Here is a 23,113-nt window from a genome sequence, read left to right as displayed (position 1 = left end):
TTGGTCCAGCTCACCCCAAACCATCTGGACTGGGTTCAGGTCCGGTGACTGTGGAGGTCAGGTCTCCACTTTTTGTTAAGTACATAACTCCACACGTGTTCATTCATAGTTTTGATGCCTTCAGTGAGAATCTACCAACGTAAATGGTCATGAAAATAAAGAAAACACATTGAATGAGAAGGTGTGTCCAAACTTCTGGCCTGTACTGTACATATAAAAAAATACAGAATTGATTGCACAATTCTTAGTTCAAGTTTTTATTTAATGATTGCATTTGCTCCTCATTGTTCTGAGTAGGGGAAAAAAACGTACACATGAAGAAATTCATTTTGAATTCGGCAGTGCTGTGTTACACATTTGTTCTCAGACTGGAGGCTTGTTGTAAAATCTGAAGAGCAACAGCGTGGCAACTGGCACAGCGCTGCTAGAAATTGTCGGCACAAGTTTTGCTCTTGCCAGAAGGACAGATAATTAATTTTACTTTACAGTATGATGAAGGCGGTGGAATTTTATTAACAAATGTAATATGTTAAAACTGCACATTTCTACATTTACATTTACAGCATTTAGCAGATGCCCTTATCCAGAGCAACTTACAGTCAGTAGTTACAGGGACAGTCCCCCCCCGGAGCAACTTAGGGTTAAGTGTCTTGCTCAGGGACACAATGGTAGTATGTGGGATTTGAACCTGGGTCTTCTGGTTCGTAGACAAGTGTGTTATCCACTATGCTACCACCACATTTCATTGTATTAAATGTGGAAATATGCAAATGCGATATTTTAATATATTCTGTTCTTCACACAACTGCTGTTTCAGAATAGTTTGAGTCCTGGTCTCAATTAAAAAGGCCAAAAATATTCCGCTTTGCAGTGCAGGTGTGGTAAGTGGTGCGTGTTTGCACAACTCGAATGTGTCCATGAATATGTTGCTGAGATTAAACCCCCTGATCTTTGGCGTGAACACACACTGCCGTTAATTCCACACCGAGGCACCGTCTGACGCCGCAGCAGCTCCTTCAGGTCAGCTGTGAGACAGCCAATTATTTCCTTTTACCTGTCAAATCGGTTCTGTGTGTGTGTGTGTGTGTGTGTGTGTGTGTGTGTGTGGAAGGTGGGAGCTTCAGTGCATGGGTAATTGTGTCTTCCGCTTCCTCTGTCACCCTGAAACCAACAAAAGAGCAGTTTTAATACGGAGCTCCGCCCATTCAGACTCCATTTTGGCCCGGCCTGGCAGACATGTCCTCCATTGTTGGCCATTTGTCAGGCTGTTGCTCAGCTGATGACCTGGCTCCCATTAGGAAGATACGTGACGGGAGGTGGATGGAGGCTCCGTGTCTCCCACACCTGCGACACGCTCATAATGAACGCCACCGGCTCCAATCCCATCTCGCAGCTGCGCTCGCTCATCGTCCCCCATTATTACCTCACCGCACCAGCTGCTGTCCCACAGCCACCTCCGGAGAGGGAGTGAGACAAATGAGGGGGGTGAGAGGATCGGCGTCCCTGACAGGACTCGGTGTAGCAGGAAGCTGCTGCTTAAAGACAACGCCGTCACCGGCCCTCCGGTAGAGGCGGCAATTAAAAGTGGATCTGGAAGGAAGTTGTGTTTGATGAGGGGTCCCTGGGGTGAGCACCACCCGGGCCACTGCAGTTCTCACACACAGACACACACACACACAGCTTTTTTTTTTTTTACTTTTTTTTTATATTTATTATGCTGCATTGTGCTTCATACTATTTCAAACCCATTAAAGTTTGGCCCAATTTTCCCAACACTGTGTAAATGTAGCGTGCGGGGCGTGATCACTATTGTCACATTCTCTAGTTCCTCCATCAGAACGCTGGAGTTAAAGTATGTTGCCATTGGTTGTGGGCGTGGTCATGTTTGTGTATAAGGGGTATTAGGGTATTAGGAGTGCAGAGAACAAAGGGAAAGGGAGGAGATGGACACTTCGCTACACCTGGGTGCTTGAAGTTTTGAGAGCTGTCAGTCATTTACTTTTACAGCATTTACCAGACGCCCTTATCCAGAGCGACTTACACTTAGTAGTTACAGGGACAGTCCCCCCCTGGAGACACTCAGGGTTAAGTGTCTTGCTCAGGGACACAAGGGTAGTAAGTGGGGTTTGAACCTGGGTATTCTGGTTCATAGGTGAGTGTTTTACCCACTAGGCTACTGCCACCCAATCACACCCACAGGCTCCTCCCATTCCTAAATGATGTTAATAAAAACCTAATTAAAGTACATTTTCTGGGTGTCAGAAATAATTGCGCGCCAACAAAAGATGGGGAATAACCAGCAAGCAGTGCTTTTATTGCAGTGCATATATTTTTTTCTTTAAACCCAGAAGATGATGTGCCAGGTACAACAGCTTAAAAAAGTATCCAGCCCAAAGCCTTTGTGCATTTTCACAACATTTCTAGGTTACGGTCGCAGTTACATTTCAGATTTGTACAATAGGGTTGCAGTTAATTAACGGTCAATAGATTATTTGCTACGTTCAGAAACGGCTCCACAAAATTCAAATTTCCTTGAATTTCCCTGAAAGGAATATCGTGAGATAATTGTCACTCCAAGGATGCTCCTCAGCCAATCACAATGTCACTGTTATAGCAGACGTTTATTGTGCAGTTAATGTGATGTGATATTTTCCATGTGCTTTGCAGAGACGGTAAAACACAGCCCCGGGTGATCGACTCTTCTTTAACTCTCCGCTGTCTGCTCTGCTCCACCTCATTATCATGCCAGAGAACGCGTTTGAGCAACAACTTGAGGACTATTAATCACAGAGGGCACGCAGCACAGTTGCAGATCCACAAAGACCGCGTCTGTAGCGCTGCTGGAATCTGATTTGGGAGAAGAGAAGCCACGGTGCACTTTTTTAAAAATTGCGCTTGCTATGAAAATGGAACATTCCTGCAGATCGTTTTTATGCATCGTTGGCCAAAATGTGAAATCGGGAGTTCTGAATCGATGCTGAACATAGATTTTAATACCCGGACCTAATCCCATGGAGCAGAGTCATTTTTGGTTATTAGTGTTGTTTTTGGTGGCCTGTCTTCATTTTAGTTTAAGTCTAGTATTTGCGTTAAGCTGTCAGTTTAGTCTTCATCAATGTTAGTCACGTACAGACCCATTTTAGTCTAGGCAAGGTTCAGTCAGAATTATCCTTGAATATTTTAGACTAGTTTTACAACAAGAACTGATGATATTTTAGTCTAATTTTTTTTTTATCTATTTTTTTTGTAATGCAATTCTATTTAACTCAGTCAATATGGTAGAAAAAACCTAGTAGAACAGACAAAAACAACATTTACTTTTAGTCAAACCCACTTCATAATTAAAACAAGGTTATGTTATTATATTATTTTTTACCTTATAGACTAAAGAATACAATACATCCATTCCTACATGCTACATACATTCCAGACACGGAAGACGCTCTGATTTGTTCCACGTTTTTCGACCAAACAAAACGACCTGTTTTCTTTTCCGCTTCATTGTAAAGAAAGTGCGTAAAACATCACTTCGTCATTTCCGTTTAGCCGTCTGTTCACCCTGTCAGTGCTGAATTCGTACCACTTACCTGATTGGTTCCGTGCATGTACAGTAGTTAGGGGTTGGGTGCTAACATTGAGAAATAATGGACAGGAAACGAGAGGAAATAATAGAGGAAATATATAGACATTTTAGTATAGGTTTTATCTTATAAAATTCTTATTTTTATTTGTCAACAATATTAGATATATTTCGTTATAGTTATTGTCACATGACCAGTATTTATGCCTTGAGGCATAATACTACTTCTAATAATAAGTTTAATTTATATAGATCCTTTCACAAACCTAAGGTCACTTTACATACTTGAGAACAAGAACAACTTTCAAGGAAAAGACAAAAATGAACAGAAAAGTCTTTATGTTCTTTTATGTTGCTGTATGTCGTGTTTTCAGCATAGAGCTGCTACTCCCACTTAAGTCCTTGTCTCATGGCTGTCGTATCATCTCAGTCTCCACCATCGCTATTTTCCTTCACACGCCGGCGTTCCTGTGTTATTGTGTCATCATTTTCTCTTTCATATGGCCCCAGGGCCGTTCTCTCTCACCTTTTTCACCTGTCTCAGGCGCCGCCATTCAGCTTCTACCTTTTATCAGTGGCCAGACTTGCTCATTATAGACCCATCTGCCAAGGTTTCCTGCCTGAGACCTGTTCCCACCACCCGCCTTTGTCTCCTTTTTATATCGGAAGTGCGGAGCTTTCCACAGCTGAGCATTAGTGCTCTTTCACTTGTGTTCTGGTCATGACTCTCTATTTACTGCTTTGAGCTTCTGAAGTTCTCCCGGAGTGTCTGGAAAAGAGCTCCAGAGGATGGAACCAGCATTGTTCATGATTGTGGTCTTGTGTTCAGATCCTCCTTGTTCCTGTGGTTAAGGAAGCGGCCCTGTAATCAGAAGGTTGCCCGTTCGAATCCTGATCTGCAGAGGTGCCACTGAGGTGCCACTGAGCAAAGCACTGTCCCCACACACTGCTCCCCGGGCGCCTGTCATGGCTGCCCACTGCTCACCAAGGGTGATAGTTAAAAGCAGAGGACACATTTCACCGTGTCACTGTGTGCTGTGCCGCAGTGTTTCACAATGACAATCACTTCACTTTCACTTTTTCACTTGAGATCTCGTTTATTGAGATAATTGTGGTTATTACTCAAACTGAATCATTCTGCACCCTTAGCTATTGGCCATGTTAAGGAAAATGACAATTGTGACAGTGTCCATTTTCCGTTCAGTCACCACAAGACGTTGAGATTGGTCGGTACCTCCTGCCGTGTAGGGCCCAATGTATAGTTGTTTTTGGTGGCCTCTCTTAATTTTACTTTTAGCTAAGTCTTTGTGTCAAGCGGCCATTTTAGTTTTTCTTAGTCTTAGTGACGGCCATATTCATTTTAGTCAATTCAAGCTTCAGTTGTGGTTAACACACTCACCTATGAACCAGAAGACCCAGGTTCAAATCTCACGTACTACCATTGTGTCCCTGAGCAAGAAACTTAACCCTAAGTTGCTCCAGGGGGGGACTGTAACTACTGATTGTAAGTCACTCTGGATAAGGGTGTCTGATAAATGCTGTAGATGTAAATGTAAATGTTCAGTTGACTAAAAGTCTGAGCATTCTAGTATTATTATGACTATTTTAGTCTAGTTTTAGTCAAGGAAAACTTCTACTATAGTTATTGGCACATGACCAGCATTTACATCTCATCTCATCTAGGGCTGCACGATTTGGGGAAAAAGACATTGCAATTATTGAGATCAATATTGCGATATGCGATTGCGATATGATAAAGGACACTTGCTTGTATATCAATGAACAGTCGCATACAAATTACTAATAGTGAAATGTTTAATTTCAAAGTGAAACATACAAACTACTTATAACAACTTGAAATGCCCAGTGCTTTCAAAATACAATATTCTACAAAATTAAATAATCACAAAAAACTCTTTACATTACATTACTGTCGAACGACAAACCCTGGTAAGACTAAACAATGGTTTTGATTATATTTGGCCATTATAAAATCCTGTATTATAGTTCTTACGTTTAACCAAAACATTGTTTGGAGGCTGACTTGAACACAGGGATGCATAGCTTTGCTAGCTTAGCTAAGGTTAAGATTTGTAAACTGAGGTGAATTTCTTTAGGAAACCTTCAAAGGTTGAGAAAAGTTAACTAAACAGCTAAGAACAGTCTAAATAGTTAATGCCTAATAGCCAAAATGTTGTTTGGAGGCTGACTTGAACACAGGAATGCATAGCTTCGCTAGCTTAGCCTAGCTTAGCTAAGGTTAAGACTTATAAAACGGGATTTTATAATGGCCAATATATTAAAAACAATTGTCCAGCCTTACCTATGAAATGTAATCCCCCGGGATCTTGTTTGGAGCGTACAGCGGTTTGTACAGCCCCAACTAGCACAAGAGTGAGGCATTTTTATGCACTTCTCTCCATAGACATGTATATGCTTCACGCCACAGCAGAGCCTCTCGCAATATGGCGGCAACGTTGACGTATGAAGCAGCTCGCCATTGAACCGAATCAAAAGTCATGTGACCAAACACGTCACATCCAACTGAAATGAGACTTCAGTCAGCTCGCAAACTTTGAGAGAATGAGAGAATGGATCGGATATGTTGCCGATCCAATCCATGTACTAATCATTTAAATCCCAGCTTTTTGCGTTCATGTATTACCATTAAGATTGCGATTAGATTAATCGCGCAGCACTAATCTCATCTGATATTTGTCAAGTTCGTTGCGTTTGTTGATATTTCAGCAAAAATGTAATTGACGAAAACAACACTAGCCTTATAGTTTTCACTAAATTTCACTAAAATTTTTATTTTTAAAATTTTGTGTTTTACACAGGCAACCATTTACATTTATGGCATTTATCAGACGTCCTTATCCAGAGCGACTTACAACCAGTAGTTACAGGGACAGTCCCCCTGGAGCAACTTAGGGTTAAGTGTCTTGCTCAGGGACACAATGGTAGTAAGTGGGATTTGAACCTGGGTCTTCGGGTTCATAGGCGAGTGTGTTACCCACTAGGCTACTACCACCCCTAACCAGAGCACTCAGAAGTGGCCAACAACAACCAAATCAAGTTTACACAGGCCCCGCCCACTACCCAGCCACGCCCGTTCACAACAACCCACAAAATACAGCAGAAGCCATGTCCTGTAGATGGAAAGAGCTTTAGTGGGCCTCAGTAGCTATTAGAAAAGTCCAGTTGTCAGGTACAGTTCCATTATTAAGAAACCAGGAGTTTTATTTTTATGTAGCAAGATTATTCTGAGCACTTGGTACCTTTTTTTGTTCGATTGATTCTCCGTTAATGAGCTTCTGGGCTCTTCAGAGGCTAGTCCTTGTCAGATCAATTGTGGCTGGGGTCGTTATTTCTGCTCTGCTTATTTTTTGTATTTGATAGGGCATGAAAAGGAGTCAGGCTCTGTCTGTGTGCTGAAAGTCTTCCTGAAAGGTGGGTGACATAGCGCATGGGAATGGTGCAGCGCTTACGACACATTATTTGACCCCTGTGACTGCAGTCAGGAGAAAGCTTCGTGCTGCTGCACCAGTTACGGTGATACGAGGCATTGCTGGGTGGCTTTTTATTCTGCATGGTGTTGGAGGCTCGTCAGAGCATCATTAGGGTGCCCGGAAGCTTTTCTCAGTGGTTAAATTGGTCAGGCATTATTATCCTGGGAGCGGTAGGCAGTGTTGTCTAGTCCCATGACCCCAAGATTCGTCCAGCGGATAGAACATCATTAAACATGATGGCTTTGATTCTGACATAACGACATTTTGTGCAATGCCTAATGCTGATGGCTACGTTGGAGAAGTAACTGAGTCAGCTAACAGCACAGTTCTAAGTGCTATTTAATTATTTTAATTAAGCCTGACTGCCACAGAGTCGCCCTCGGGCCATGTGGGAAATGTCGTTTTTGATAACTTACAGTGCTAGAGTGACAAAGTGGCAGGGGTTATCATGAAGCTATGCTAGTGCCAGGTGATAAACCTTGTAATCTAATAAACTGATATATTTTCAAAAAGAGAATAAAGAAGCTGAAGTTGCATCATATTTACATTTACAGCATTTATCAGGCACCCTTATCCAGAGCGACTTACAATCAGTAGTTACAGGGACAGTCCCCCCCCTAGAGACACTCAGGGTTAAGTGTCTTGCTCAGGGACACAATGGTAGTAAGTGGGGTTTGAACCTGGGTCTTCTGGTTCATAGGCGAGTGTTTTACCCACTAGGCTACTACCACCATATACCACCCTATATATCATATAATGCGTAGGACTGGGAGATTTATACAATCGTGATTAGTGACCGTGATAAAATTCAGGTTGGTCACTTGATCACATGTGGCAGAAATTTGTGCAAAGCTGCCAATTGGAGTTTTTCCTGCGCCATTTACGCTGTGACCATTCCGCAATGGTCATGTGGTTATGGCCATAATGGTACAGACCGAAAACTTGTGCACGTTATTTTGCTTAATAGGTTAGTAAATTTATTTTTTTTTGTTTACAATTTTTAGATTTCACTGTCTCCAAAATGTGAAGGATGTGAATAAGTGCATTTATTTTTTGTTAGAGCATATTATTCTGTTTTATGTGCTAATAAAAGTTTAGAGTTTACCTTTTGGCTTCTTTAGGTTCCAGTCCAGACTGTTAGTATTGGGGGGTTTAAATAATGTCCTCCATAAAATTATTTCCTCTGTGAAAACCCACCTCCTGTCTTGTCTTTGTATCTTAGCTCTAGTAACTGTCAGATAACTTTGCAGCTGTCCTGCGCTTCTCTGGCCAGATAAATACAGATTTACAGTGTCCCCCCCCCGGAGACACTCAGGGTTAAGTGTCTTGCTCAGGGACACAATGGTAGTAAGTGGGATTACTCCACATGTGTTCATTTATAATTTTGATGCCTTCAGTGACAATCTACCAATGTAAATGGTCATGAAAATAAAGAAAACACATTGAATGAGAAGGTGTGTCCAAACTTTTGGCCTGTACTGTATAACATCCTACATCGCTTTCATAATTTATACTGAAACCTGGAATCTGCCCCCACTGCCAGACTACTGCCAGACTTGAAGTGTGAAAATCTGAGCTTAAATGACATTCGGTGTCATACATGTGACAAATATTGAGAAATCTAAATAAAATCTGTGCTTTGCTGTTGGAACATTAAACAGGACTAACATTTAAATTGTCCCTTCAATGTTTGAGGGATATCCGCTGCAGGACTTTCTGTTTCAGAACTTCCCACAGTTTGCATGATTGGCTGCTAACATTGGACTGGGTCAGTTGTCTTCACAGAACAGTAGACAGTGGCCACATGTCAAAATTTGTGGTGAAAGTGGAAGAATTTAGAAATGCCGCTCTAAGGAAGTTAATTAGTGTCATTATGATGCTCTTATCCCGCGTGACTCACCAGTTGGGGACAGTCAGTTTCTCAGGGACACAGTGACAGTAAGTGGAATCGTTGCAGGAAGAATCTGCTGACTTGATGCATGATGTGTACGTAGGGCATTTTAATGGCATTTTTAGAATGTAAAACTTTGGAATGGCATCTTGCTTTATTGTTTTTTTTATTAAGCCAGCAAGAAATTGCTATTGTCTTTGTGAAAATCGAATTAGTATCACAAAATAAAATATTGCACTGTATTGATTGAGTATTGAAGCCTATTGATTTGATTTCTTACACCCTTAAATTTATTTCCATCACCTCACAACCATTCCATTGTTTTTGCATATAGTAGATCAGTCTGGTCTTTTTGGGCGTCCATTAGGCTTGTCACAATACTGAAATTTCTAACTAGATACCAATACTAAGGATGGTACTCGATACCTGATACTTTTTCAATACTACAGGGGGAAGAAAAACAAACACAGGAACAATTTTAATAAATAAAGAATATTTAAAAAGGCAGAACACCATATACTGCATAAACACATAAATGAATACAAAAGTTTTATTAATAAACGGACAACAAACAAATAAATAAATATATGAAGTAGTAAATGAATGAAATGTATTTTAATGTTTTTGAGCAATTGTAGCTGTAATCGGGCTTGAAAGTTAGGGCTGACCCAAATATGGCCTTTATAATGAATCATCATCTGATGATGGTGGCCGAGAATTGTAAATCCAATTAATATTTTATGAAAAATGTAATAAAACAAATTCACAACATGCAAAACACTTTTACCAATCACCGAAACAAATTTACAAGCAGCAAATCTTATGGAAACATTTACATTTACAGCATTTATCAGACACCCTTATCCAGAGAGACTTACAATCATTAGTTACAGGGACAGTCCCCCCCTGGAGACACTCAGGGTTCAGTGTCTTGCTCAGGGACACAATGGTAGTAAGTGGGATTTGAACCTGGGTCTTCTGGTTCATAGGCGAGTGTGTTACCCACTAGGCCACTACCACCTTATGGAAAGGATAGGAAGTTTATGTTTGCTGACCGGTCATTTACTGACCCGACTGGACCCTGATTAAATTTATTAAAATTGAGCCCAAATCTGACCCAGTTCCAGTCAGTACTCTTGCTTTTTACGTTTTTTAGCAAGCTTGGTATGTCTCCCATGTAAACGTTGGGTCCTGCAGATAGTCTTGGGAGGGGCTGCCCGCTGCAATGCCTGTTGAATATTACTTGTAGTCTGTGTGCAAATTCTGTGAACCGGCAGATGTAAAACTGGATTTTTTTTACATATCGATGCCAGTGTTCATTGGTTTTATTGATTAAAATCTATTAGTCCATAACATTTAGTCCAGGGTGTTCAGCATCTCACGTGCTGTGAGATGCATGTACCACCACAAATAGTCTAAACAAGCCAACTGCAACTGTAGGTTTAATGAGGGAATATCACATTTCAGAAGAGTAATTAATTTCATAACTATTATTATAATTATGTTTCTACTGGATGTTTGTTAGGTGGTCAGAAACTTCTCAGCTCTTGGCTCCAGTACTAAGTGCTTTTTGAGCTTCTAAGCTACTGCGATTCATTTCACCAAGTTTCCCTCTAGACGACAGACGGCCATATGCATAACTGAATGGCTTCATATTTACTTTCCTTGGACTAGAGTTTATCCTGATTCACGGGGCTGCATAATACATCAAGAACGTAAATTATCCATGGGGCTGGCGGTCGGCAGAGGAGAGGTGGATGTCCCGTCACTAAAGGCCTGTCCCAGTTTATCCCCTTTTAAAGTCCCCTGTCACACATTACTATGCTGTCATCCAGCACCAGAGGTCAATGTCAAACCATGTGACCCACTGAGATGACGTCCTCACTCATGTCTGGTAAATAACAGCACAGCGAAACACAAGTTTGGTAAAATGCTAGTAGTGTTAGTTATTTTGGGGATATTATGGATGTATTCATAAAGCATTGCAATCTTTACAATAATTATGTTACGTAATCGAAAACAACAGTATATCCCAATATCCCATCTTGTACAACATGATAATTTAACTCTAAATCTATCTATCTGTCTATCTATCTGTCTGTCTGTCTATCTAATATATATAAACATACATACACACACACGTGTATATAATTAACTTGTTTATCTAAAGTATTATTTATTATAAAATGTGCATGCACTAATATTATAATTTTGTTTCTTAGCAAAATACCGCCTTGTGTACGGTATTGCACTATAACCTAATATATATCAAATGGGATCGTAAAATTTTTCCCACTATTAGTTATATAGTCTACAAGGCTAAAGATTTGCCACTGAAGAACACAATGTCCAGACTACCATAGTCCATAATGGCCGATTAAGTGGTCGCATTGCTCATTCTGAATGGAACCATTATTGTCTGTGCTGATTGGTGACCTACAGATTGTCTACGTGTGTGTGTGTGTGTGTGACTGGTTGTACATGTGCGCATGTGTCTTTTACTGTAAGGCACTTAACATGCATGACATGTATTCCAGAAGGCAGGTGTTGCCATGGCAACTCCGGTAGGTCATAAGCTCCACATCTGACATGATTGGCTGAGCCCGGCAAGGCACACACACGGGAGAGATCAGTCAGCGAGCAGGACCGCAGATTACGCTGCCAAAGAGTTGTGTTTATCTGCAAGACGTCTGCTGGGTGGCTGCCATCTTTTTTTTTCCTCCATTGCAGGATCTCCACAGGGTCTCTGTGATCGGGAAATGTTGATGGAGCCGTTTGGTTGCATTCCTAATGTTTTAAGCAGGTGGTGTTATTCTCTGTGTGTGTGTGTGTGTGTGTGTGTGTTGGAGAACTGCACCCAAAGCCAGATTTTCCTTACAAAATAAACACGGCTTGAGTAAAAATAAAAAGATACACTGAGCGCTCTGCAGTCATCCGCACAAATAATTCATGACTTCTGCAGAATGTGTAACCGAGTGCAATGTGAGCTGTCATAGTGCACACACATGCACACACACACACCTTAATTCTGTGAATGTATTAAGTCCATTGAATTCTATATTTACATTTATGGCATTTTTCAGATGCCCAGAGCAACTTAGTGTCACTCTGTAGTGACAGGGACAGTCCCCCGGGAGACGCTCAGGGACACAATGGGGGGGTTTGAACCCGGGTCTTGTGGTTCATAGGCGAGTGTGTTACTCACTAGGCAACTCTCTATATTGTGTGTGAAAATCTGTATCTAGTGGTTTGCTGGCTTTAGCACCAGTCAAGCCCGACTTTGTTAAAATGTTGTCACCTAGTTCTCTGAGTTGGGTCCAGATGAGAACATGATGAATGATGCAAGGGCCACGTTCCGTGACGAAGTCGGAGAACAGCAACGTGACGTTTGGTACACCCTTGATGCGCTGCTGAAAATGGGTTTTCTCACCTACCGATATGATTCTGGGGGTTATTTCTATTGATATTGAGATAAAGCCACGGGCACGAGTCGTGAGTCAATATTTACTAGAGTCTGTTATGACATACCTTTCAGAATATTTCATGCCATTTATTCTGATGGAAAAATGAGTACTTATATATACATGAATTGCTTCCAATATGAGTTCAAATTGCTTAAATAGAGGAAGATGATGATAATTTTCAAAATAATAATTGTGTAAATAAAGCCCCCATCATAATCACTTACTGTTCTATATGCAGAATGTACAGCTATTAAAAGCTTTAATTAAACACACAGGCAGTTGCCAGGTAACTCCTCACCAACATTCAGTGCATTCAGTGACAGCAATGCGTAAACTTTATATTTGATGCGCTCCTAGTTGCCCGTCTAGTTGCCAAAATCTACGGGCGTGACTTGACATTGTAGATTTTTACGATTTCAAATTTTTGTGATGTTGAACCTGTTTTTGTGGAGAAACGTAGCTGGATTATGGTGGATGATTTGGTTCTTTGCATCTGAAAACAAACTGCACTCTTTCGGCGTGGGATGCCCCGGCTCCGCCATTTTCAACCTGTGTGTTATTGTTATAAATGGTTGCCGTGCTTGTCGGTCGTTGATTGTCTGCCCGTGTGTATTAAATGCCCTTTGTGGTAGTTGTAAGTTGGCGTCCATCTTGTTTTGGCGCGCCAACATGACACGGCACCGAACCGCTCCTTTCTTGTGTAAATGTAAAGCCTCGGGGATGGAGCCGTGGCAACGGCTTCAACTTGGAAGAGTAGATGCGAGCTGAGCTGCGGCATCTCCTCACACTTCATTCATCATCCCGGCCGTAACCTGGTAGTAGCGTAGCGGGTAAGAGAAACTCGCCTTTGAACCAGAAGACTTGTCCCTGTGTCCCTGAGCAGGACAGGGAGACCGTCCCTGTCACGACTGATTGTAAGTCGCTCTGGGTAACTGGCGTAAATGTAAGGGGGGGAATTACGTGACGGGACAGCGATGAAGCCACCGCACAGGTTCATGTCTTAGTGGATATGACGGCGGTTTGAATGTCAGCGAAGGCTCATGCTGAGCTGAATTCATGCTCATTTGTGAAATGATGAACGTTGTCTGCTTCCCATGGTCCATTGGGCTGCATCAGTACATAAACCACAACATCATAACTTCCAGATGCAAATCAAGGGGTGAGAAGCACATGGGCATGATATTTTGGATGAAATTGCGATATGCACATCAAACGAAAGCTCTTCATCACCTCTATCTACTGACAAATGATAATCATGCATAACACAAACGACTTTAACACTGAACAAACAGTTGTTGATTCGTTGGATTCATATGACTCAATATTTTTACTCTGTTTACTGTTATCCACGTGTTTAAATAAATGCCTTTTTTTAAATAGATGAAATCCACCCACAAAGTTGGATCAATAGATTCTAGTTGTTATTTTCTTTGCCCTCTTGTTAAACTGGGAAAATGCTCAGATGGTTCACAGCTTTCATGATATTTTAATTTCAAAAGAAGCATCCCCAGTGTTTCATGGCGGCCTCAGCTCAGATTTGGACAGTCCATACGCCGGGAATGGGCCTTGCATGGTGTCCCAGGGTCAGATGTTTCATGCTTCATTCTGCAGCGTTGACGGCCTCATCTGACCAGGTCAAAGAAGAAACATCATGTGGCCCTGATCCCAGAATGAGGGAAATCCCAGGATATAAAATAAAATGAAATGAGTCCACCGGACCTTTTTCTCCATGTTGAGGAACATGCGAGGAACCGGTTCTAAGTTTGCCATATACAGAGTGAGAGAACCTGTTATGTTTCCGCCACGCGCCTCCGTTGTCACAGAAAATAAAAAGCCGACTTCCAAGGCTGCGGTCGACACGGATTAAAATTTGTGCCTCGGACCAATGGATCAATGTTGCTGTCTGCATGTTGGAAGATTTCCATCTTCATCATTAAACCCAGAAACGTGGGTTTAATCTGACCTTGGCCAGATGGTGCATTCAGAACACGTTCCATCCATTCCACATTAGTGGCTGGAGGGTATTTAGACTAAAACCCATTGTGAAACCCTGCAGCACAGCACATGGCGACACAACGAAATCTGTCCTCTGCTTTTAACCGTCACCATCTCAGCGAGCAGTCATGAAAGGCGCCCGGAGAGCAGTGATCAAGGCAACTTGGCGGTTTGGGATTTGAACCCGCAACCCTTTGGTACTGATTCCTTACCCGCTAGGCCACCACTGCCTGGTGCCCCTTGTCCTTGTCTGCCTGGTCACATGTGAAGTGTAAGTGTGTGTGTGTGTGTGTGTGTGTGTGTGTGTGTGTTTGAGAGAAAGAGAAATTTCCCAGCAAGAGGGTTGCCCCCTACTGGATGATATATTAGCATTGAAAAATACTTTAATGAACACCGACATAAACTTCATTATCATAACAAAAAATATCATTCATGTTTTCATTTTTATTTGTGGAGGGAGCTACCTGTCAGCCTGGATATAGATCTGACTCATATTTATTATGTGGTATATGTTACTAGGGAAGAATGTTACGCAGTTATTAATATTTTTGTCTTTCTCAATGCAAATAAAGCCAGACTCTCTCCCCAACCCAGTTTTTCATTTGACTATTGACACTATAACAATTTGTGAATCACGAACTTATTATTCTGTTTAGGTTGTGGGTTAGGTGGGGTAGTGGGTTCTGTGTTGGGAAGATTACATTGGAAGTGTAATTCGTTACCCTATTTCAAATGTATCAGTAGTGTAACTATTACAATAAAAAAAGTAATGTAACTAATTACATTTGATCAATTTTCATTACTTTTGTAAATTACGAATGAATATTCTTAACTTTTTGTCATTTAGAAATTTTGTAACCTGGAAATGTTCACCTTATATAGTTGTACTAGACACTGACTACTTCCAAAACTCCTTTCAATACATGTATTAACATTATTATAATTGATCAATTTATTACATATAATAACAGCTACCACAAGGTCAGACTTCGGGCCTCATTTTACTGTAAGATCATATATTTATAAACCACTATTAAATCAAATATTTGACATTCAAGAGTACTGATTAGTGTGAGGATCTTCATGGTTGTACATTTTTATTTGTAATTAAATTACATAACTTTACATGTAATTCATTAGTCCTCAAACTTGAGGAGTACCCCACGTTTCTGGGGTACATCGAGTCCTGCGTTCTTACAATTGTTTGATTTGGTTTCCTTCTGAAAAACTACATTTGTGTTTAATGAGGCACAAAGCAAATTGGGTCTGAAAATAGGTTGCAGTGAAAGTGAATAATTGGAAGGCCCTGGGCTCTTTGTGGTGGTGCTGCATTTTTATTGCATTTAACGTGGAATCTAGTGGAGGATCGGCCCGATATTGTAAATGGATGCAGGTCTGTGTGAGGATCGGGGCAGTTTGTGTGAGGCATCGGGGCAATGGGGGGGAGAGGTGAGGAGGTCGTCTCGCCTGCCAGCGGCCCTTTGTCAGGCTCCGTGCTGGAGGTGCCTGGAGGAAAGGGGAGGCTTTAGTCCCTCCCAGCGGGAATCACCGAGCGCTCCCCCTCTCCCGCCGAGTTTTTCCCAGCCTCTCGATTGGGATGGCCGCTGTGGGCTGGGACGCATGGAAAACTGCGGCCTGTGTTCTGCCCCTCATTGGTATTCCTCTGCTGCACGGGCTCAGGGCTCGACCACCACCTGTGGAGGCCAAGTCCTCCAAACTTTTCCACCTAGAGTTTACAGCCACCTAGTGGCAGGCAGTAGGGTCGAAGTGTTTGAATCAAACAATCAGACCACATGGGAATTTATTAATGAACAGACAGGCCCAAATGTGAAGCAGCCGCCCATCCATCCTACTCAGTCATCCTCCTCATCAACATGGATATAGATGTTCATCCAGAAAGGACGACTGACACGTCTTTTCCTCCTCTGACCTGTTATTCTTATAATCTGTTATACATATATTTTTTAAAAATTCCTTTTATTCTCTCACTCTGGACAGGGAATGTGTGTATATATTTGGGGACGGAGATTCATTAACACACATATACATGCACACACACACCCCCATCTATTCTCTGCTCATGTTTGCAAAATCTCAGTGGCGGGGTAACATTTTAATGAAAACTTTCTTAGCCTGCCCCCTACTGTTGCCAAAGCCCAGTTCGTCATGCAGGCAAGGCGCTTTGGCTTCTCACTGTCCAAATTACTCAGACGGACGTGATAATTATTGAGGTAAATTGCATTAAGTGCTTAGTCCAGACCCTCCATTGCTGTGGTTTAATGTGCACTTTGGTGCTCCTCAGGTCAGATTAATTTCTCTTTTTGCATTTATGGATGCATAGTGTGTCAGAGACTTCATGGTTCACACTGCCCCTAGTGGAGATGAGTATGGCTTGTCATTAAAGTTTATTTGACTGGACATTATTCATGTTATGGCATTCATTTATTTATATTAATAAGCTCTTTACAGTCAATTACATATTTTTTTTTTGTTTCATTAATATAATTATGCAATGTCCTATCTTCCCATAATTTAAAAAATAGTCACCTATCCTGTGTAGAAATCCATGAATAATATATTCAGGCTCATAAAAAAAAATCACATTGATGTGTTCATTTGAATAAATCTGTAAAGTCTGACGCTGCTTCATGTATGATGCGTGTGATTCGACTCCTCATGATGAGGTGCTGATGCAGTTCATCAAACGGCCAGTTGGTGGCAGCATCACTCCACTTCTCCAAACCTGAAAAATAAACACAACACGTGTTGAAGCCAAACCTAATTTTACCAAAAAATGCTCTTTGTTCACATCACATCAACCTTTCTTTGAAAAGGTTTTTATGATGTACATGAAAAATACATATTATGAAATATAACTCTAAAAGGTTTATCTGTTTGTCTTTATTTTTATTTTAATAAAAAAAACAAAAAGTGGTGTACCCGCTACTATGACCAGTACAAAGGTACAATATAGTAAAATGAAAATATAAATAAACAAATCAAATGTTACTAATAATCATATTTAAACAGTTCCGTTTCCAACGTCTATCAGATTTTGAAATTTTATCAGCCTTTGAATTACAAACACTGTTTCAATACCAAAAGAAAATCAATGTTTCTGAATATTTTGCCTGTACAATTTTGCTGTAAATAATTTCAGTGTATAATTTCCAATGCCAATGCAACAAAATTTTAAATAATATTATTCCGCTTGCTCAAGTTCCACTCGGGCTCGTGACGGTCCACTGTACAGATAACAGTTATTGGGTTTTGAAAAGCCCACCCACACCAAAAACCAATCAGGACAGTTTTGCCAGACAGATGATAATTATCGTATTCGTACCATAATTCGTACCAGATATTTCATTAGCACGACCAGGTAAAGATCTCTGTTTTCATCTGGCTGCGCAGACATACTTGGCTCGTTAATGTGCGTTCGCAGACAATCAATGCACGATGTAATGCACTTTCGCAGTCATTTAACATAGATTTATTACACAAAGTACAGATCCCGTAATGCGGTGCATCAGTCGCCTTGCTGAATGTGTAAACAATGATGAGTGGTTTCCGCCGCGGAGTTGCAGTCACGAAAGAAGCAAAGAATAACGCCGCCATCAGACTTACAGAAATTACTGGCCGAAAGAGCCCAGTTTTTCTGCCCAGAGGGGGTTTTACCAACGGCCTCTACGTAAATGTTGCATTATACACTACGAAACTCAGTCTGGTAAATGCTGTAAATATAAATTTAAATGTAGTTCTCTGCCACTACCCTAGAGTGTGAAATGTGCTTGTGTGTAAAACAATGATACCGGTGCTGCTCGGTAGTCTGCAAAGCCGGAGTGGCACAATAATAGATGGACTTTGGAGATTAATTAAACGAAGCCTCGAGCCAAAGAATTTTCCTCTATTATTTTTTGTATTTGAGTCACTCGAGTTACTCGTTTCAGCCCTAATTGGAAGTAAATTGTGTTAATTGCAGCGTTAGATAATAGCAGAAAACTATTCCCACGTTTGTCTTTCAGAGCGTCCGTGCTGACTGGCCTGTGCTGCTGCGTGTCCTCGGCGTTGGGATCAGACGATCATTGCACCCACCGCTACAGCCTCCATCACCATCAGTAGCCGTGAGCAGGACGGAAACGTCGTAAAACCCCGCCACGCCCGGACATCATGATCACCTCGGAGCTCTCAGTTCTACAGTGAGTTTGCAACTACAAAAATACCACGTATACCGCGGTGCGGCGCCGAACATATGTCTGTCTGTGTGTCACTGTCCAAATCCGCCTGTTCAGTTCATCGCGGATCTGTTAAAACCGGGACGTGTGTCTCTTCAGGGACGCTTCCAACGACTCCGGTCAGGTCGAGGGTGTGGGCCTGGGCCTGAGCGAGATGGAGGACCACGACGGCAAGGGCAAGAAGAAGCGAGGCAGGCCCGGCAGGCCTCCGGTGGGTGGAGCTGCTGCTCACAGTCGTATACTCAAGACCCACACAACATTAACATGTTCAAATTCACATATATGTTGTTATATGTGGTCATTTTGTTATTTATCTTGTCCACAGACAGCCAATAAGAAGCCTCGAAAGTCCATAGAGAAAAGCCCCATGGCCCCGCCACGTGGACGGAAACCCAATGGCATGGCCCAGCATAACGGAGACAGTGACCCGGTGACCCTTTTCGAAGTGGTTAAACTGGGCAAGAGTGCCATGCAGGTACGTATAGATCCTTGTAGTTCTATTGAGAGAAGCGCGGCTGTTATTAGTGTCAAATTCGCTAAGATTTCTGTTCATTCTGCCATTTGCCTTTCATCGAGAACCCCCCCCTTTCTCTCTAGTCTGTTGTAGATGACTGGATCGAATCCTATAAGCAAGACCGAGACATTGCTCTCTTGGATCTGATCAATTTTTTCATTCAGTGTTCTGGCTGTAAAGGTAAGAAAAAGTCCTGCTCATCAGGGGAGCTCGAATGTCACGAATGTACGGCTACTAAAACATTTATTTCCTTCTCCTGCTCCTCTTCTCGTCTGACTTCCCTCTGACCCCAGGGACCGTACGAATTGAAATGTTCCGCAACATGCAGAATGCCGAGATCATTCGAAAGATGACTGAGGAGTTTGACGAGGTACAGTTTACATGACCTTTCAACCCAGGATCTCTCAAGACATGTATTTTGCACGGTTATGAGTGAAAAGACCTACTAATTCACAATCTCAAATATTCTTTTCGTTTATTACATAATTTCCTTATTTTTCTGAAACAGTCACATGGTGATGTGTAGAGAAAGAGACTCTGTTCTCCTGTTGTTCTCTGAGCAGCAATACAACAGACTTTTACCCGTTGGAGCTCATCCATTAGAGAGACCGACACCCAGTTCTTCTAGAAAATCTCTACATACCAGCATCCACATTATTACCACATTTGCTTTTTAATCATTAGCATTTGCATTGACGATCTGATTGATTCTGCAAATTCTGCGCTACAGGACAGCGGCGATTACCCCCTCACCATGCCTGGCCCGCTTTGGAAGAAGTTCCGCTACAATTTCTGCGAGTTCATAGGTGTCCTGATCCGACAGTGTCAGTACAGCATCATCTATGACGAGTACATGATGGACACGGTCATCTCGCTGCTCACGGGGCTGTCCGACTCACAGGTCCGCGCGTTCCGCCACACCAGCACCCTGGCAGGTGAGGGCCTGTGACTGGCGCCGACAGTCCCGACGTTCCGAGGCCGCAGCCTCCGTTTTATGTCGGCCTCCTCTCTGCAGCCATGAAGCTGATGACCGCGCTGGTGAACGTGGCGCTGAACCTCAGCATCCACCAGGACAACACACAGAGGCAGTACGAGGCGGAGCGCAACAAGATGGTTGGAAAGCGGGCCAATGACAAGCTGGAGCTCCTCCTGCAGAAGCGAAAAGAGGTGGGCCTTGTGGACATCTATACAATTTCTCTTACATGTTGTTAATGTGCATCATGCTAATCGTGTTCACTATATCATTAAAGTTGTTTACATAACACCCGCCTATGAACCAGAAGACCACAAAGTCTCAGGTTCAAATCCCACTTACAACCTTCGTGTCCCTGAGCAAGACACTTAACCCTGAGTGTCTCCAGGGGGGGACTGTCCCTGTAACTACTGATTGTAAGTCGCTCTGGATAAGGGCGTCTGGTAAATGCTGTAAATGTAAACCCTGCGCTTAATGGCACAGTCGCCCCAAAAAATTATGTTCTCTGATTTGGACACGTCCACACGTGCTATCATTGTATGATACTGCATGTCCTTACATCTTACATTTTAGACAATGTGACCAGTTATTTTTTTTATTTATATCCACTTATGAAATGTACCCTCTATTAAAGTCATCATATTGCTGTACTCGCTGCAGCTCCAGGAAAACCAGGATGAAATTGAAAACATGATGAACTCCATCTTCAAGGGCATTTTTGTTCATCGTTACAGGTACGCTAGAACTCACCGAATCTGCTCTGTTTTTGCTGGGTTTTTTTTTAGGGTTGTCTTAAGTTTATTTGAACAATTTTCTGGTAAATTTGAGTTTTTGTATTTTTTTTCCTTTTAAAAGTCATGGAAAAGTAATGGGAATTCTTTAGTAAAAATGTGTTAGAACCCTGGAACAGAGAGTGTGACTTGTAGTGAGCTGTCATGACATGGAACTGAACAGGGGGGGTGACTCCTTGTGCTTCTTTTAATTACAGGGATGCAATAGCCGAAATTCGGGCCATCTGCATCGAGGAGATTGGTGTGTGGATGAAGATGTACAGCGACGCCTTTCTGAATGACAGCTATCTGAAGTACGTGGGCTGGACCTTGCACGACCGGGTACGCACATTTCCAAACCTCTGACTTTTTACGCACATTTCCAAACCTCTGACCTCTTGAGACAAGATCGTGTCCATAACCGGGTTGTGATCCGTCTGTATGAACTTGCAATGTCTTAACAGCAAGGAGAGGTGCGCTTGAAGTGTCTGAAAGCCCTTCAGAACCTCTATACAAACCGTGAGCTTTTCCCGAAACTTGAACTCTTCACAAACAGGTTCAAGGTAAGACCTGTTCTGTCACCGTCTCGCTGCTCTTCACCCTTCTGACTGATTAAGGACTGATCGGACTGGTTAATACTTTGTTGCGTGTCCGCCCTGCAGGATCGCATCGTGTCCATGACCCTCGATAAAGAGTACGACGTGGCGGTGGAGGCCATTAGACTGGTCACACTGATTCTGCAGTGAGTATCTTTGTCACAGTCACTTTAATACCCCACTAAATACTGGAAAGTTTTCAGACCCCCTCAATTTTTTTCACACTTTATTTTGTTTTCACACTTTATTTTATAATGCAGCCATTTGCTAAAATCATTTGAGCTAATGTTTGTTGCTCATTAATGTACACCCAGTACCCATGTTGACAGGAAAACATAGAATTGGAGACATTTTTGCAGATTTATTAACAAAGAAAAACTGAAATATCAGAAACTGGAATATACTGAAGTATTCAGACCCTTTGCTCAGTATTCTGAGCAAGTATCTAATACAGCCATGAGTCTATTTGGGAAAGATGCAACAAGTTTTCCACACCTGGATTTGGGGATCCTCTCCAGTTCTGGCAGGTTGGATGGTAAATGTTGGTGGGCAGCCATTTTTAGGTCTCTCCAGAGACTCAATGAAGGTGTAGAACCATCTCAAGGATGATCAGAAGAAATGGAGAGAACCTGACTTAAATATACCAGTGTCAAAGCAAAGAGTCTGAATGCTTAGGACCATGTGATATTTCAGTCAACAATCGAGTGTTTCTGTCAATCTGGGGGTGCTCCGTGTACATTAATGAGGAAAAAAATGAAAAGCTGGCAAATGGCTGCAATATAACAAAGAGTGAAAAATTTAAGGTGGTCTGAATACTTTCCGTACCCACTGTATATCTCTGTCACTAATTGTATGCCATTGTGTGTGTTTAGGGGCAGTGAAGATGCCTTATCCAATGAGGACTGTGAAAATGTTTATCACCTGGTGTACTCCGCCCACCGTCCCGTGGCTGTGGCTGCCGGGGAGTTCCTCCACCGAAAGTGAGTCAAAGCTGCGTCCAGCTATGTCCCCATTTAATCTGGATTTAAGATGAAAAGCCTCACATTGAAAGTAAAAAATGGAATAGCTGCATTATTCATGGTGTTCTTTTGGGGGCACTGGTGCACCATTCTAACTCCTCTCTCATTGTCATCACCTAAAAGTTCCGATAAACACGACCTTCAGTCCCGTTAGTAATGATGCGAGCAGCCGAGCACGAGCAATTGTGTGCGTGTGTGGGACCCCCAGGCTGTTCAGCAGACACGACCCCCAGGCGGAGGAGGCCCTGGCCAAGCGCAGAGGAAGGAGCAGCCCCAACGGGAACCTCATCCGCATGCTGGTGCTCTTTTTCCTGGAGAGCGAGGTGAGCGCACGAGGGCTCCGCTCTGACAGCCGACAGCCTGGCGGGAATTTAAATGCACGACCCTGGGGCGCGGGCGGATTAAGAATAGATTAAAGTACGGGTGCTGAGGAGGAGAAATGTACCTCCGTGGTAAATTGGAGGAATTCGAATAGAGAGTCACTGTTAATGGAAGAATCCGACAACTAATGGACATTTACATTTATTGCATTTATCAGACGCCCTTATCCAGAGTGACTTACAATCA

General features: G+C 42.3%; 1 protein-coding gene across 2 annotated transcripts in view; it reads left to right on the top strand.

The window, feature by feature from the left end:
- The window catches only part of stag1a (STAG1 cohesin complex component a), a 41,895-nt gene that overhangs the window by 7,987 nt on the left and 10,795 nt on the right, over positions 1-23,113 (top strand). For both annotated transcript variants that reach the window (XM_028975500.1, XM_028975501.1), the window contains exons 2-14: positions 18,465-18,638; positions 18,774-18,885; positions 19,000-19,149; positions 19,272-19,368; positions 19,482-19,558; positions 19,919-20,123; positions 20,204-20,355; positions 20,822-20,895; positions 21,150-21,273; positions 21,396-21,494; positions 21,594-21,673; positions 22,400-22,507; positions 22,755-22,869. In XM_028975500.1, coding sequence (XP_028831333.1) covers positions 18,610-18,638; positions 18,774-18,885; positions 19,000-19,149; positions 19,272-19,368; positions 19,482-19,558; positions 19,919-20,123; positions 20,204-20,355; positions 20,822-20,895; positions 21,150-21,273; positions 21,396-21,494; positions 21,594-21,673; positions 22,400-22,507; positions 22,755-22,869 — 1,422 coding nt within the window. In that variant the 5' untranslated portion in view covers positions 18,465-18,609. The remainder of the gene's footprint in view (positions 1-18,464; positions 18,639-18,773; positions 18,886-18,999; positions 19,150-19,271; positions 19,369-19,481; positions 19,559-19,918; positions 20,124-20,203; positions 20,356-20,821; positions 20,896-21,149; positions 21,274-21,395; positions 21,495-21,593; positions 21,674-22,399; positions 22,508-22,754; positions 22,870-23,113) is intronic.

The sequence above is a fragment of the Denticeps clupeoides genome, chromosome 4 (assembly GCF_900700375.1).
Source record: "Denticeps clupeoides chromosome 4, fDenClu1.1, whole genome shotgun sequence".
NCBI classification, from domain to species: domain Eukaryota; kingdom Metazoa; phylum Chordata; class Actinopteri; order Clupeiformes; family Denticipitidae; genus Denticeps; species Denticeps clupeoides.
Note: the sequence above shows the minus strand (reverse complement) of the source record. Positions and strands in the feature narration are given on the sequence as shown.